The sequence below is a fragment of the Arvicola amphibius genome, chromosome 5 (genome assembly GCF_903992535.2).
Source record: "Arvicola amphibius chromosome 5, mArvAmp1.2, whole genome shotgun sequence".
NCBI classification, from domain to species: domain Eukaryota; kingdom Metazoa; phylum Chordata; class Mammalia; order Rodentia; family Cricetidae; genus Arvicola; species Arvicola amphibius.
In genome coordinates this window covers 83,502,629-83,518,120 of record NC_052051.1, presented here as the reverse complement: position 1 = coordinate 83,518,120, position 15,492 = coordinate 83,502,629, and the positions used below count along the sequence as shown (strand labels likewise).

The following is a 15,492-nucleotide window of genomic DNA, read 5'->3' as shown; positions in this document are numbered from 1 at the left end:
GGTTGTTGGTTTATTCTTTTGTTTTTGAAATGGGGTCTCCTGTAGGCCAGGCTGGCTTCCAACTCATACTAAGCAGGTAGTCTCCTGCTTCCACTTCTGGTTTTATAGGTATGTGCCACCAGATCCACCTAAAGGTTCTTTTTTTTTCTTGTTTATAATCTGTCGCATACTCCTTGATCTCATTCCCCCCCCAGAGTTTTCTTCTACTGTTTTGTCTTCCTAGTCATCAAAACATACATATGAAACAGAGAACCTCTTGAAAATATTCATAATATTCATTAGAGAGAACATTGATACAAAATGTTAGGAATTTTACAGGTTGAATTGTGCACCTGTTGACATGTAATCTTTTCGGTGAGGTGCTAGAAGGCAACCAGAGTCAGCAAGCTCCAGCCATGCTCCATCCCATTCCCACGGACAGCATTATGACTCCCCTTCCCCCTTCCACCTGCTGAGCCATGGCCTCCAGTCATGGCTCTTCCCCGCTCCCAACTTGCTGTGTTACCCAGACTGGTCTCTAACTTTTGATCTTCCCATAATAACTAAAAAAAGAGTAGCTAGAATTACCTTGCCAGGCTGTCTTTCAAGGAATTTTATGTAAGCAAATATTTTGGAACAGAAACAGGCAAGCCTTTTCTTCAAAGGCTTTGTAGTAAATATTTTAGGCTTTGTTTTTCTCAGTATCATATTCAACTCTACTTTGGTACCTACCTCCAAAATAGTCACAGATTTTATATATATATCGCACGCGCGTGCGCACACACACACACACACACACACACACACACACACACACGATAAAACTTTATTTTAAAAGCTCAACTCAAGGCTTAGAGGTTATCAAATGTGTTTTAGGACAGTAGGGCAAGTTGCTGTTTTAAAGCAATCTCTTTTTTATTGATATTATTGAGCTATACATTTTTCTCTACTCCCTTCCCTTCCTCACCCCTCCCCTTCTACCCTCTCTTATGGTCTCCATGTTCCCAGTTTACTCAGGAGATCTTTTCTACTTCCCATATAGATTAGATCCATGTATGTCTCTCTTAGGGTCCTCACTGTTGTCTAGGTTCTCTGGGGTTGTGATTTGTAGGCTGGTTTTCTTTCCTTTATGTCTAAAAGCAACTTATGAGTGAGTACATATGATTAAAGCAATCTTTTTTAAGCTGGACTATGGCGATGCCTTTAATCCTAGCACTTGGGAGGCAGAGATAGATCTCTGTGAGTTAGAGGACAACCCTGGTTACATAACGAGACCCTGTCAAAAACCAAAATAACAACAACAACAAAAAAATCTTTTTCAGGGGATGGAGAGATGGTTAAGAGCACATACCACTCTGACAGAGGCCCTAAATTCTGTTCTCAGTACCCACACTGAGCAGCTCATAAGCTGGGGATCAGATGTCCTCTGTGGCATTTGCACTCATGTACACGTACCTGACAACGACATATGTGCACATAATATTTAAAAACTAGAGATAGGGGCTGGAGATATGGCTTAGCAGTTGAGAGCATTGGCCACTCTTTCAGGAGGACCTTGCTTCAAATACCAGCACTATACACATTGTGGCTAACAACTGTCCATAACTACTCTTGTTCATGAAGATTTGATTTGGTCTTCTGGCAACACACACATGATGCATAGAGTTACATGTAGACAAAGCACCCTTACACGTAAAAAAGTAAAATCTTAGACAAAGTAAACCTTTAAAAAAAATGTTTAAATGTTACTTATTTTGAAAATGACTACTTCGTTGAGTCTTTTCCTTTTTAGATTTTTCTAAAATTTCTAAAACATCTAAAAGATTTTTCTATATTGAATTTAATTTTTAATTGCATTTATTTGTGTGTCTGTACATACACATACATGTCACTTCACTTATGTGAGGGTCAGAGGACATCTTGTCAGTCAGTTTTCTTCATCCACCATGTGGGTCCTAGGGATTGAACTCAGGTTGCCAGGCTTGATGGCAAATGCCTGTACTCCTCGCTGTCTTGTCTGAGCTACATCTTCAGACCCTTGAATATTGGATATTTTAATTTGTTGATTTGGTTTAGAGGTAGAGTTTCCTACAGCCTGTGCTGGTCTTGGACTCATTATGTAGCCAGGATGGGTCTTATGACCCTGATCCTTCTAACTTTACCTTCTGAATGCTGGTTATTATGTGTAAACCACCATGCTTATATCTTGTTGGGTTCTCTGTTTGTTGTGGGGGTGGTTGGGTTTCTTTGTTTTGGTTTTCTGAGACAGGGCCTCTTTCAAGTTCTGGCTATAGTTCTGGCTGTCTTGGAGCTACTTATGTAGATCAGGATGGCTTTAAATACACATAGATCCTCCTACCCCTGCCTCCTGAATGCTGGGATTAAAGGCATACACCACCTTGCCCAATTTTGGGTTTTTTGTTTTTTTTTTTTTTGGTTTGGTTTTGTTTTGTTGTTGTTGTTTGAGAAATGGTCTCACTATGAAGCCCAGGCTAGCCAACAGCAATCCTCTTGCCTCAGCCTCCTGCGTGCTGGAATCACTATATCCAGCTTTTAGTTTAGTTTACTTAGTTGACAGAGTCTCACACACTGATGCCCAGGCTGCTCATGCAATCTTCCTACCTCAGCCTCACTTGCAATGGCAGGGAATCACAGATGCCAGCCACCGTACTTGGCTTTTAGGTTAGTTTAAAATGATTTCAATTTGCAGAAGAGTTGCAAAAATAGTACAGAGAATTCTCAAATGCCCTTTGCCCACATTCCCTAAATATTTGTATTTTGCCACATCTGTTTTGCCATTCTCTTTTGCTCTAGCTATATGTGAATATGATTATTCTTTTTGGTTGATTATGGTTGTTTATATTTTTATATTTGTGATTAAATTGTTTTAAAATATTGAATAATTTCAAGTTAAATTTGATAAAGCAATGGCCTTGGGCTTTTAAAAAACATGCTGTAGCCGGGCGGTGGTGGCGCACGCCTTTAATCCCAGCACTCGGGAGGCAGAGGCAGGCGGATCTCTGTGAGTTCAAGACCAGGCTGGTCTACAAGAGCTAGTTCCAGGACAGGCTCCAAAGCCACAGAGAAACCCTGTCTCGAAAAACCAAAAAAAAAAAAAAAAAAAAACATGCTGTTATTGGTGAAAGACTTTTAAACAGTCCTTGTATATCTAACACACATGGCTACACATAAAGGATAAATTATAGTATTTTCTTTTTGGTCTCCAGTGAGTCAAAGTAACACGGCCTTGTACTTCACCCAGATACTACTGTATCTAATATATAATATATAATTAATATACAGAATTAAGTAGGCAAACTCTTAGAGAAAAGAGGGTTTATTTGTTTCTTTCTGTCAGAGTTTTGGTGGTTTTCTAAAATATTTCTAGACTAAGATTATAGGTCAAAAAGAAATGGCAACTTCAAGCCTGAACAAATTTGGCTGAACCTTCCTTTAGCTCTTCCTGATTTCACATTATCAAATTGCATGATAGATCATTAAGTCAAGTCAGATTTGTGTGTGCCAGAGCAGAAGGTGCACAGCTGCCACCCTAGTCCATTTACTCAGGCCATTTCCCATTCCTTCTCCCTGCAAACAGTTGGTACCAGGGGGGAAAGTGCTTTGGGGAGCCTAAGCATGACAGTGATGATGTCTGCTCATCTCATAACTCCAGTTCATTCTTTATTTCACACCAACTGGAGAGGCCTATTTTTATTCTTTGCCGAGAATTTCTGTATCATCTGTGATTTGTATATGTGGGGAAACATTGTTCATCTGGATTGGCTCTCTTGATTTCATGTATTAGCAGTTAAAATCTATCTCTCCTCATTCACACCTAAGTATGTATGTATGTATGTAGTACGCAAAACATATATGTAGGAACATTGGTTGCCAGCCCCATTGCATTGTTTGAGGAACTGTTGGTGCACAAGGGTTTTGGAGTGAGTGGGCATAAGGGATGCACGCTCTAAGAGAACTCCATCAAGGACTCCCCAGAGACAAAGCTTAACATTTTGATGCTATTCTGATTTCAATAAGCCTTCCTGATTAAAATAGAAAGTTAGGGTGGGAGCTAGAGTATGCACAATATCAAATGGAGTCACTAAAATTGAGGTTGTCTAATCCAGATTGTTCCAGTTCAGGAATCTTCTTTTAGCATCCCTGATAAGCCTCTCATCTCTCTCTGAGGTCTGTTACTCTCATGATATAGTTTGTTGTGGGCAGTATTTGTTTCCTAACTTCATCAGGGTCGTTTTCTGAAGCAGGTCACTCTGAAGGCTGTCCTCACTAAAGGCTTAAAAGCTGATCAGAAAGGAACAGTCAGAGCTCAGGGGTACTCAGCACCTCCTGCAGAACACTGTAGTATTGGGTTGAACAATCTTCCAGGGTTTTGATTTCATTCTTCAGTTCTTACCCTGGTCTTAGAGAATGGTTTTATTAGTGCTGTAGAAATGGCATAGGCTGACCAGTGTTTTAAGTGACAGTTCAGAATAAAAAGGGTTTTGCTGGGCTTTGTGAAACATGTCTGTAAATCCCAGCATTTTGCAGGCAGAGGCAGAAAAATATCTCACTCTACACCAGCATGGACTACAGACCCTGTCTTAACAACGAAAATAAAAACTGCTGTTGCAGAGTAGGATGACTAAAATAACAAATGATACACTGTATATTTTAAACCACTGAAAAAGGGTTCTGACAGTCTTTCATGTAAATGACAAAATATTGAGGAAATAAACATGTTTTACTTGATTTAAACATGACACAGTGTATATATGCATTGAGATACTGCATAGTACCCTGCTAATCTGTACGATTTTATGTTTTTATGTATCACTTAAATAATGTTTTAAAAAGAGGAAATAAACTTACTGTATTAATAATTCACACTTTACCTACCTACAACAAACATTTTGTGGATAAAAGATCTAGACATGCCATTATTTGTGTTATGATGGTAGGAAAGAAAGAAGAAATATGCCAGTCAATCAGTGTCTTATAAGATATATCCCAATTTATGACATATTGGAATATGAAAAAGTATGTTGTAGAATAATGATGTATAATATTCCTGCTGTTGCAAACAATGATATTGCCAGAGAGAAGAAATATTTTATTACTTCATTGGGTATATGGTATTCTTTCCATTTGGGTGCGGGAGTTGTTTGAAGCATCTCAGTCGAAAACATACTTTAATGGTTGGTTGTCCCAGGAAGGAAGGGTAAAGGATGGGGTGACAGTTGTTTCTGTCTTGGCTTTGACTGGAAATGCGATCATGGGCCAGTTGCTGGGATAGTGACTGCCCATGACTATACCTAAAGCCAGCTGGTTTTAATAATACTGAATTGTCTTAACTCAATTGGAAAAGAAGAGTAGCTGCTGTTCTTATTCTGCAGATCTGTTTAAGAAAGAATCTGGCAGGGAGCCTGAGACCTGTTCCTCGGAGAGCCAGGCAAGATGCTGCTGGGAGGAACAATATGCACTTTTTTTTTTCTGAGACCACTTCCTTTGAGATGTGTTTTCTGCTAGGAGTGTGACTGATTGCCGAGCGCATATGAGTTGGGAAGTAGTATGGTAGACCAGGAAGCCCCTGAAGCACACCTGTTAGCTGATGTGTCTTACTTAAATTGCCTTTGTTGTACTTAAAGAGGGAAGTTCACTAAAACTTAACCATGAAGCTTCATTCTGAAGTCCAGATTTTTGGTTTTACAAAATCATACAAGGCAACAATACTGAGCTCAGCTTGTGGCTTAGTGATAGGATCCTACTAATCTTTCTGTTTGCTGGTAGCCATTGCTCACCATGGCTACATGCAGTAGGCACTTGGAAATTGAGATAAATCTTCATGGGAATTCTTTTTTTTTTTTTTTTTTTTGACACCAAGAGATTCATTCTTTATTTACAAGTAAAAGGGGAAATATCTTTTGAAAAGAAATGTAAACTCTGAGATAAGAAAAGCAATATCGAGACGTGATTCTCAGCTCCACAAGCCACTGTTTCTCTAAACCACAAAACGGCAATGGTGGAGCACACCTATGATCCCACAAGCTGAGGTCAGCCTGGTCTACGTAGTGAGTTCAAGGTCAGCCAGGGCTATAGAATCAAACTATTTGAAACAGAAAAGCACAATGAAATATACAATTATTTTGTTAAAAAAAAAGAACAAAATCACATGATTTCTTCATGTTGGCGTATGTGAAAGAATAAGATAGATCAGTTTTCACGTTGACAGTCTCTGTCTGGTCAAATGTGTACGGTGGCCGGGTGGGAGCCCTTGCTCTCTAGAGCAAAGGACTCAGTACTCGTCCAGAGTATCTGCTCGAGGGATGGAGAGGCCCCGATCTTTAAGGGCCTGAACCTTCAGCTTCTCTGCCTCCAGTCTGCTCTGCTGTTCTACCCTCTGTTCTTCTAGGATCTCTTCAATAGACACTTGCTGGAGGGGTGTGTCACTCTCCTTTTCCAAGTCTATTTCTCCAAGTAGGACCACATTTTCTCCTCTGACCACAAAAATCCCTCGAGGAATATCACCGTACTTTTTGCCCACATGAATGCGCTCTACAGTCTGATGCAGCACTAAGTTGGCAAACTGATCAATGCTTCTTAAAAACCCTATCAGTGTCCTTCCATCACGAAGTAGGACCAAGTGTTTTTTGTCGATGTCCTCGATGAGGCTGGCGGTCCCGGGCATATAGTTCATTTTGAACTCAGACAAAGCTGCACCGGTGGCGCCGTCGGCGGGCCGCGGACGGGAACCCGCCGCTCACCTACCGGGAATTCTTAATAGTTGCGTGTCCTGGGCCTATATATTTAAATCTCTTGTCTCAGTGTTCTTGTATATGTAGTAATTCTTAACATCTTGTGGTTATGCTTGGGCCTGGTACCCAAAAAATAATAAAATGTGTGTTACTATCATCAGTTGAATTTATGATGGGGTTGGATGATAGAAGGAAAGGATTTTGCCAGTTATTAAGTGAGTCCTGGGTATACTCTTTCTCAGAAGAAGGGTGTGGTAGAGCAGGAGTGGAATATGAGGGTGTGTGGACTGATGGTGTACAGGAGCCGATCGTCAGGATAAATGTGTGATGGTCTCTGTGTATTCTTCGTTTTCCTCTCATGTTGCTTCTAGCCTCCTGTTTTTCTGCTGGAGGTACTGTAAAGTGATAGAAAATCATGTTTCTGATGCATTTGTGTGTGTCTTACCAGAGAGCAGTATTCAGCCTAATACAGTGGTCACATCCAGTATAGGAACTATGTAGGTCTTCATTTATTAATATTTCCATATAGTTAGATTGTAAGACCCTAGATAATAGGTGCTAGCTGGCTTCAAAGGGGGATGTTATTTACCTCTCCCCCACTTCCCTTATGATTGACCTCTGAGTTGGTAATTGACAGGGATTATTGCCATTTTTTTAATCTCTGCTAGGAGGCTGCTGGAGTCTTCCCTCATTTCATTATCCCGTTATGATGGAGCAGGATCCAGAGAGCACCCAATTTACCCAGACCCAGCGAGGTAAGGCCAAAGTGAGAAATGGCACTAGGAGGGGGGAGGGGCGGCCCTTGGGGTTGCCAAGTTGGGGGAAGCCCCACCCGTGCCTCTCTGGTCCTGGTGCTCTTTTACAGCGTTACAGTGTTAAGGCAGGTGTTTCAGGTGGTTGGGAATTGTTGCAGGTAAGTGCACAGCTTCTCTTGTGACAGAGGATTCTAAGTGAGCTCTAGTCCTTTGGGACTCACCATCTGTCAGTAGGGTACTAAAGGGAGCACCTGTGGAGGCCATTGGTGTTCTCTCCTGCTGCCTAAGAAGCTGTTGCCCATCAGATGGACAGCCAAAAAGAGAGCCAAAGTTTCCAACATTTTATTTATAGGGAAAATACTTTAAAAAATTTAGAATATCAAAAGGTTAAAAACCAAGCCAGTTTTGTTTGTTTGTTTTTCAAGACAGGGTTTTTCTGTGGCTTTAGAGCCAGTCCTGGAACTAGCTCTTGTAGACCAGGCTGGCCTCAAACTCACAGAGGTCCTCCTGCCTCTGCCTCTGCCTCTGCCTTCCAAGTGCTGGGATTAAAGGCGTATACCACCAGTGTTTGGACACTATCCAAAAGAAGAGTGAAGGAAGAATAATTGAATGAAATAAGTTGTCATTTTATTGAAGTGATTGCTTTATACTGTTTTAGAAGACATTTGAAACCTTATTGAAGACTGTCTGTGGCGGGGGGAGTGTTATATGTACATGTGTATTTGTGGTGTGGGTACATGTAGAGGTCAAAGGAAGACTTCCTCTGTTGTTCTTCAAATTGTTGTTGTTAAATTATTATTAATTTTTTGAGGTAGTATCTCTTACTGAATTAGAAGCTTGCCATTATATCTAGGCATATGTACCTGGAATCTACCTGTCTCTACCCTGCAGTGCTGGGAGTCGTAGGTACCTGAACCATGCCCAGTTTTTACATGGATATTGGAGCATTGAACTGAGATCCTTTTGCTTTTACAGCAAGCTCCCTATCCATCCCAACCAAATATTTTATTTCCCTAATCCTGAAATTTTTAGAAGTTGGGGCGGGGGAGGACATTTTTTTCATATGAGCTTAAGGAACTGTCCTGAATTCCCTGGTGCTGATGATGGTGTTAATAACAAAACTAAGACTGGAATATTGAGTTGTTGTATTACATTTATCAGGAGAAAGCAGCCCCCTGTGGTTGTCATAGTTGGATTTGATGACTGTTAGAGATCTGAAAAGGGCTAACTTGACTATTATTTCTCCCAAAATACTAGTGGAAAATAAACTTTCTGTGGCCCTCTTACTTTGTTTTTCATATCCTAGAATTAGCAAATCCAAGGATCTAAACAGCAGAGAAGAGGACTTTAAAAATAGGCAGGCAATTCAGATGGGGACTGAAGCAAGGGCATTTACATTAGCCTCCAGTTATGTTGGAGAATGTATACGCCCTTGGAAAGGGAAAGAAAACGCTCACATTTCTAGAACCTTAGACACACAACACAGCTTCTTGCTATGAAACAGTTTCTTTTCAGGCTGACCGTGGCAGTGCACACCTTTAATCCCAGCAATCGGGAAGCAGACACAGGGGGATCTCTGTGAGTTTGAGGCTGGCCTGGGTTGCATACTGAGTTTCAGGACTACTAGGACTATATAGAGAGTCTGTGTATGTAATGTATTTCAAGAAAAGAAAAGGGAAAAACAAACAAACAAAAAGTTTCTTTACAGACAGTAGTAGGAATCTTAACCTCAGAAAGTTTAGACTGGGAAACTTCAATGATTTATTTTTTCGACAGGGCCGAATGCACAGCCTGTATTGACCTGTCATTCCCTGTACAGCCAGTGAAGGCTGGCCTCAAACTTGTATCTTCCTGCCTCTTCCTCAGAATGCAGAGATTACAGCTGTTGCCCTTTCTTTAGAAGCTCATATTTATTCCTACTCTGATTTCTTTACTAGCGAAGGGTCAAGAAGCGAGGCTTCCTAAACACTTAAGTTTTTCACTTGGAATACTTTGTGGGTGTTCTGAGAGTGCTCTAGCTCCTCAGCAGGAGGGTGTCTGTTACCATCTCTTCACATGTTACTTCATTTCTTTTCCTCTCTTAGTTATGTCTTGTATTATGGATAGGTCAAGGCTTTTATGGAACATTTTCCAAAGTATGCAGAAACCTAGTTTCTCCCAATACATAAGAGGCAAAGTCTATGATGTCAGAAACCTCTCCTCCTCTTTTATTTATTTATTTGTAACCACTGATGATATAGTTTCATAGTTTAGGAAATTCATATAGTAAAATTAAACAACTTGAATTAATGCAATGCTGTACACATAGGGTAGTCTTTATTCATTATCACCAGTAACATTTCTACCACAGTTAACGGTAACAATACATTTTTTACTATTATTTCTGGTTGTCCATAAATCTGAGAAGTGGGTACACTTTTGGTGTCATCCAAATCAGTTCTCTTGAAAATTCTCTCCTGCTACTATGTATTTTCTTCCCTGGTCTGACTCCTTTGAGTTTAATCCAAGTTTGATTGCTGCTGGAAGATTTTGATATATTAGCTAGCAATAAGAACAGCACAGAAACACTCACTTCTGTCTAAATTTTGGTGTTCAGTGATTGAATGCTTGGCAACAGGTGCCCAAATGAGTAATGAAAATACCACGAGATGAGGCTTTGTGGAAATAGTTTGAGTTTTCCGATTATTTTGGTCTAGGCTTCTGTTTCTGTATATCTCATGCCCATCTACTGTACAAAGGTAATTTGGATTCAGCATGCTCAGTGTAGCATATTATTTTAATCAAGAAACTTTGAGTTCCAGTGATTACCAACCAGCTCCTTGGAAATTCCATTCGATGACTGCCCTGAAGGACAACTTTGATAGTCCCCATTGAAGTGATTGCAAGACCTCTTTTGACCTAGGAAGGTAGAATTCCTGAGAATAGCATATCAAAGGTTCTGAAAGACATACTGCAAGATGTTTGCGATTTTGGGGAATGACTCTCCTAGTAATATAAATTGCTCAACTGGCCTCAAATTTGCAAGTCTCCCAGCCATAGTCTGAGCTATAAATATTTTTCTATCATTTAGATAGTTATTCTCAGTCAGTTTTTTAATATTCTCAATAAAAACAAAACACTTCTCTTTTTAATATCCAAACTTCACCTAAAAAAAAAATCTCCCAGGTTTGTGGCTCTAGGTTTGTAACTTAAGGTTTATGTTTTTGTTTTTCCTTAAATACAGAAATTTTTATATACATAATAATAAATATGTATGTATGTATATATGTGTATACACACACATATTTTCTTTCTATAACGCTTTCTCTACCTTAAAACTTTATTTTAGAAGAGTTTCCTTATGAGTAGATGGAGATGATTGTTGTACACACACCCACCTTAAACTTTTGAGACAGGGTGTCATAGCTCAGGCTAGCCTCTGACTCATGTAGCTGGAACTGACCTTTAACTCCTGATCCATCTGCTTCTGGATTCCTAGTCTTGAGATTATAGGCATGTGTCACTGTGCCCAGCCAATTCTTCTTCTTAGTGACCTCATAGTGTTCCTCTCTACGGATATAATTTATTTAATCTGTTGCTGGGCTTCTGGGTTGTTTCCCAGGTTTTCCCAAATGATGACAATAATACAAATGACCTATCTCATGTATACATTCGTATTCTTCTGTATTTCTATAGGCTATAATTTCCTAGTGGACTTGGATCATTGTGTGTTCCTCAAATTTTAAGTCTTGCAGTTGGCTTGGCAGTCACTTAACATTATCATATAAGACATTTTTCTTTTTTTCTCACATGTTCTCAGTTTGTAGCCTCAAATTATAGAACAGTTTTGTAAGATGGAAGAAAACTTTAAGAAGGGGAAAAATGTGCACAATTGTGTGATATATTAGAAATTGTTAGAGAGCTGGGCATTGGTGGTGCACAGCTTTAATCCCAGCACTCAGAAGGCAGAGGCGGGCAGATCTCTGAGTTTGAGGCCAGCCTGGTCTACAAAGCGAGTTCCAGGATAGGCTCCAAAGCTACAGAGAAACCCTATCTTGACACCCCCCCCCCAAAAAAAAACGTTAGCGAGCTTTAAGGCAGGACCTTGGTTTCAGCTGTTGTCTAGACTGATGATTTATTGGAACCCTAGCAAGGGAAATGTAGCCTCCATTGCTGTAATTCTAGGAATAGGAAATTCTTTTTTCTGTTAGTTTTTCTGTTCTCCCAAGTACACAATGACTCTCAATCCCTGTCCTGAATACTTTTTTAAGCACAAATACCTGTGATTAATATGTGAGGGAGGGAAATACCAGTTTCAAAGAGATGATTATAAGGAACTAAGCTAAAGCTGGAACTGAGTGTGTTTGAAGAAGGAAGTACTGGTGAAGACCCATGAGTGTCTTTATTAATCATTTAAGTATTATCATCTTCTGGCCTGTTTTCTTATCTGTAAATGACCAGACTTGATTACTAAGGTCTCTTTCATTTCTTAAATTTTGTGGATTGATAAGGAGCAAGGAAGAACTATTTAAGGACACCCTGGAAAGCTAAGCCAGGTTCCATAGAGGCTAAGATAGAAGAAAGGCCCAGTGCTAATCCTCTTGGGAAGGGGCCACACTTGATCAGATGATGACTGCTATTGGCCATGCTATTGGCCATGCTATTGCATGGGTGGTAGTCTGGTACACATGTTCTGCAGCACAAACCTCCTGGTCACGTGAACGGCCTGTTACTTTTGTGTATCCAGAGTTTGTCTCAGCAGGGAGATGCCGTGGGAGAGCTGGCTTTACTGTCTTTCACAGTATTCCCCAAATTAGTGCTAGTTTATGTTTGTCTCTCTCTGTCTCTCTCAGATTGTCTCCTGCTGCATACTACGCCCAGAGGATGATCCAGTATCTCTCACGGAGAGACAGTATTCGCCAGCGCTCCATGCGCTACCAACAGAATCGTCTTCGTTCTTCCACCTCTTCTTCCTCAGACAACCAGGGTCCATCAGTAGAGGGAACCGACTTGGAATTTGAGGACTTTGAGTAAGTATATTCTCAGTTTGCTTCCTTCCTCTTTCTCCCAGTCTGAGAGTGCTTCCAAGTTGGCCACTGCTTTTGTAGCAGTGGTGAGCATTCTTGCTCCCAATCCTTAAGTTATTGCTTATGAGTTGCAAGCTGGGATAAGGAGCAGAGAGAGAGGCCTCCCGACCCCAGAGCACTCGTATTTCTGGCAGATGCAATGCTGAATCAGCAGAGCCTTTGGGAAAAGACAGCCCATTGGGCCCCGGCCTGAGTGGGAAAGAATGACTGCTGCCCTCCCCGGCCACATCTGGATCTCCTTGTGGCCTGTGTGACGGAAATGCTTCTCTTGGGCTATCTTCAGAGGACAAAGGAAGCAGGGGCCTTATTCTCCTCACTGGAGTAGATGTATTACTATCTCAGTAACCTGAATAAACTTAATTCCTTAAGGTTTAACTCGTTTACCTCAACTTAATAGTCTTCTTGTTCCTAGCCCCACCAGTAATTCTTTGAATGTCCTCTTTTAGACACTCAGAGGGAGTACTGGTAGGGCCAGGAACATGACAGTAGCAGGGTGAGGAGTGACTGCTTTATGCTGTTGCCACCCTTTTCCCCATTGCAACCTCAGCTGAAGCTGATGCCACCGCCTTTTCTTCCTTCCTTCCTTCCTTCCTTCCTTCCTTCCTTCCTTCCTTCCTTCCTTCCTCCCTCCCTCCCTCCCTCCCTCCCTCCCTCCCTCCCTTCCTTTCTTCCTTCCTTCTTTGCTTCCTTCCTTTGTTGTTGTTGTTGTTGAATGGGGTAGGGATGAGGCCAAATGAGCAGGATCAGCCCCAGACTTCAGAGTCCATGCTTTCCACTGCAGAGTTTTGCCTCTCGGACATTCTATTTCTGACCTTCTAACCCATTTGTCGTATTGCCAGTCTGAAACTGGGTTTTCCTGCCTTGTATCAAGTTAGACATTTGGCTTTTGTTTTGATTTTTGTGTTTTGCTGTTCTTTAATATACAAAAGAAAAAGAAGCATTTCCTTCTCCTTTTTCTGATGGTATTATTCGAGTATTAGCACACCTTAGTAGGGCTGGGATCTTAGGAGTTCTTACCTCTCCCTCAACCACATTCCTCTGGTCAGCTGCATGCATATATCCCCATAAGCTATCTTGTAATAAAGCTTTACGGTATATTTGATCCCGTTGCAGAAAGGACTAGGATAAAGTGAAACAACCGTTGTGCTACTTGACTTCCTGAGGTTTTTAGTGAACATACCAACATTTGAATTCTGGGAAGCAAAAGGAAGGACATAGATTGGTCTGAAAAAGATTTAAATGTTCAGTAAATGCAAGAGTAGCATAAATCAGATGTGTGGTGGTCCTTTGTCAGCAATCACTGAAGAAGAACCCAGCATCTCTCTGGCCCTCAGCCTGCCATTTTCTCTGTCTGTCCTCCTGGGCAAGACGACTGCATATATCAGTGAGATGAGCCGACAGATGCCTGTAATGACGTACGTTGTCTCGGGGATGTAATAACTTTTCTAGCACCAGGTTCACTCAGGGAAGTGGTTTAAACATATATGCTAGTGGACTTTGGATATAGTTCACCTGCTTAGCATGTGAGGTCCTGTGTTGGAATCCCCAGTACTGTAAACACATACACACATTGGGGAGGGGGTTGTGGAGGAGGAAGAGAGAGGAAAGAGAGAAATATATATACTGAGGTTGCTGACGTTGCAGTGCTGCTGAAGAACCTGGGTGACTTTAACTCATGTATCATATAGTGCTGCTTCTTTCCATGCATGCTTAGAAGTCTAAATTATCTCTTAGCAGTGGTGTAATGTGGGGATCATGCCTTTCAGCTGTACTCTGCCTCGTGACTTGTCCTTCATAATGGAGTTCTGGGTTAGTTTAAAATGTTCTGTTCTCATTTTACCTTCCCTTTCTTCTGATGCCACCTCCTCGCTCTCCCCTTCTTCCCCCTCGATTTTCCTCTGTCAGACTGCCTTCTGTGTGTGCTTCCCCAGCCCACCTGTGCTCTCATCGTCTCCCTGGGCTTCAGCATGACCTCATTTTACATTGTCTTCTTTACCTTTCCTTCGTCAGCTTACCAGTGTTTTTTCCCCCCTCTAGGTGCCTATATTAGCCAGGGTTAATTTCCCCAATGCCCCACTCATAAGTCTTTCCCTAGATGCTTGCCTTTTGAAAGAAGGCAGTTCTGGTACAAACCATAATCTGCCTTAACATAAGTAGTCCAGGTCTCCTAGTGAAAAAGGTTGATACTGACCTACCATTTGTTCCTTCTTTTTCTAGTCCTCTGTCTTCCTCCTGGTCCTGTAAGCTGGTTGAGTACTGGTTGTAGTTGCTCCTTTCAATCTCTAGTTTCCAGAAGAGGAAAGAAGGAGCTTAGGGAATGTAACACCTGTTCTAATTTATTTGCCATAATCCTATTCCTTAGCTTGGATATTGATAGTAAGGATGCTAATTTTTAAATTAATTTTTATCTTACATGTGTGGGTATTTTGCCTGCATTTATGTCTGTGTACCACTGTTTATCTGGTCCCCGAAGAGACCAGACAAGGGTGTCACGCCTCCTGGAACTGGAGTTACAGACACTTGTCAGCTGCTATGTAGGTGCTCACACTGAACCTTGCGAGCTGCTATGTAGGCGCTCACACTGAACCTGAGTCTCCTGGAAGAGCAACAAGTGCTCTTAACTGCTAAACTGTCTCTCTAGCCCTCAGAAAAAAATGTGGGTGTATGTGGGCAGTAGTGGTTATATAGTCATAGTTTATAGTTATTTTAGTACAGAGGAGCAGGTAAGGTTTATGTGATCTGGAATCTACCTAACAGGACACCTTTAACAGACACTGTTCTATCTTATTTCCATACCTTGTCAGCACATCACGGTCCTGCCCATGGGGCCTTACATAGGCCTCTCTACTCTCCCTTTTTCTAAGTCATAGATCCATTCTATTCTTCTTTCAAACTTTTCATTCAGATGTAAAATGTCACCAAAAACCAAATCATGTTTTC

General features: G+C 41.1%; 2 protein-coding genes across 7 annotated transcripts in view; one reads left to right on the top strand and one right to left on the bottom strand.

The window, feature by feature from the left end:
* The window catches only part of Ambra1 (autophagy and beclin 1 regulator 1), a 196,660-nt gene that overhangs the window by 76,581 nt on the left and 104,587 nt on the right, over positions 1–15,492 (top strand). For 4 of the 6 annotated variants that reach the window (XM_038329514.2, XM_042055057.1, XM_038329513.2 and 1 more), the window contains 2 exons: positions 7,400–7,486; positions 12,319–12,495. In XM_038329514.2, the coding sequence (XP_038185442.1) occupies positions 7,400–7,486; positions 12,319–12,495 (264 nt within the window). The remainder of the gene's footprint in view (positions 1–7,399; positions 7,487–12,318; positions 12,496–15,492) is intronic. The other 2 variants (XM_042055058.1, XM_038329517.2) reach the window with 1 other exon arrangement.
* LOC119814137 (U6 snRNA-associated Sm-like protein LSm1) lies at positions 5,859–6,695 on the bottom strand. The gene has a single exon (XM_038329520.1). The coding sequence runs from the start codon at positions 6,671–6,673 to the stop codon at positions 6,272–6,274; it is 402 nt and encodes a 133-aa protein (XP_038185448.1). The 5' UTR covers positions 6,674–6,695; the 3' UTR covers positions 5,859–6,271.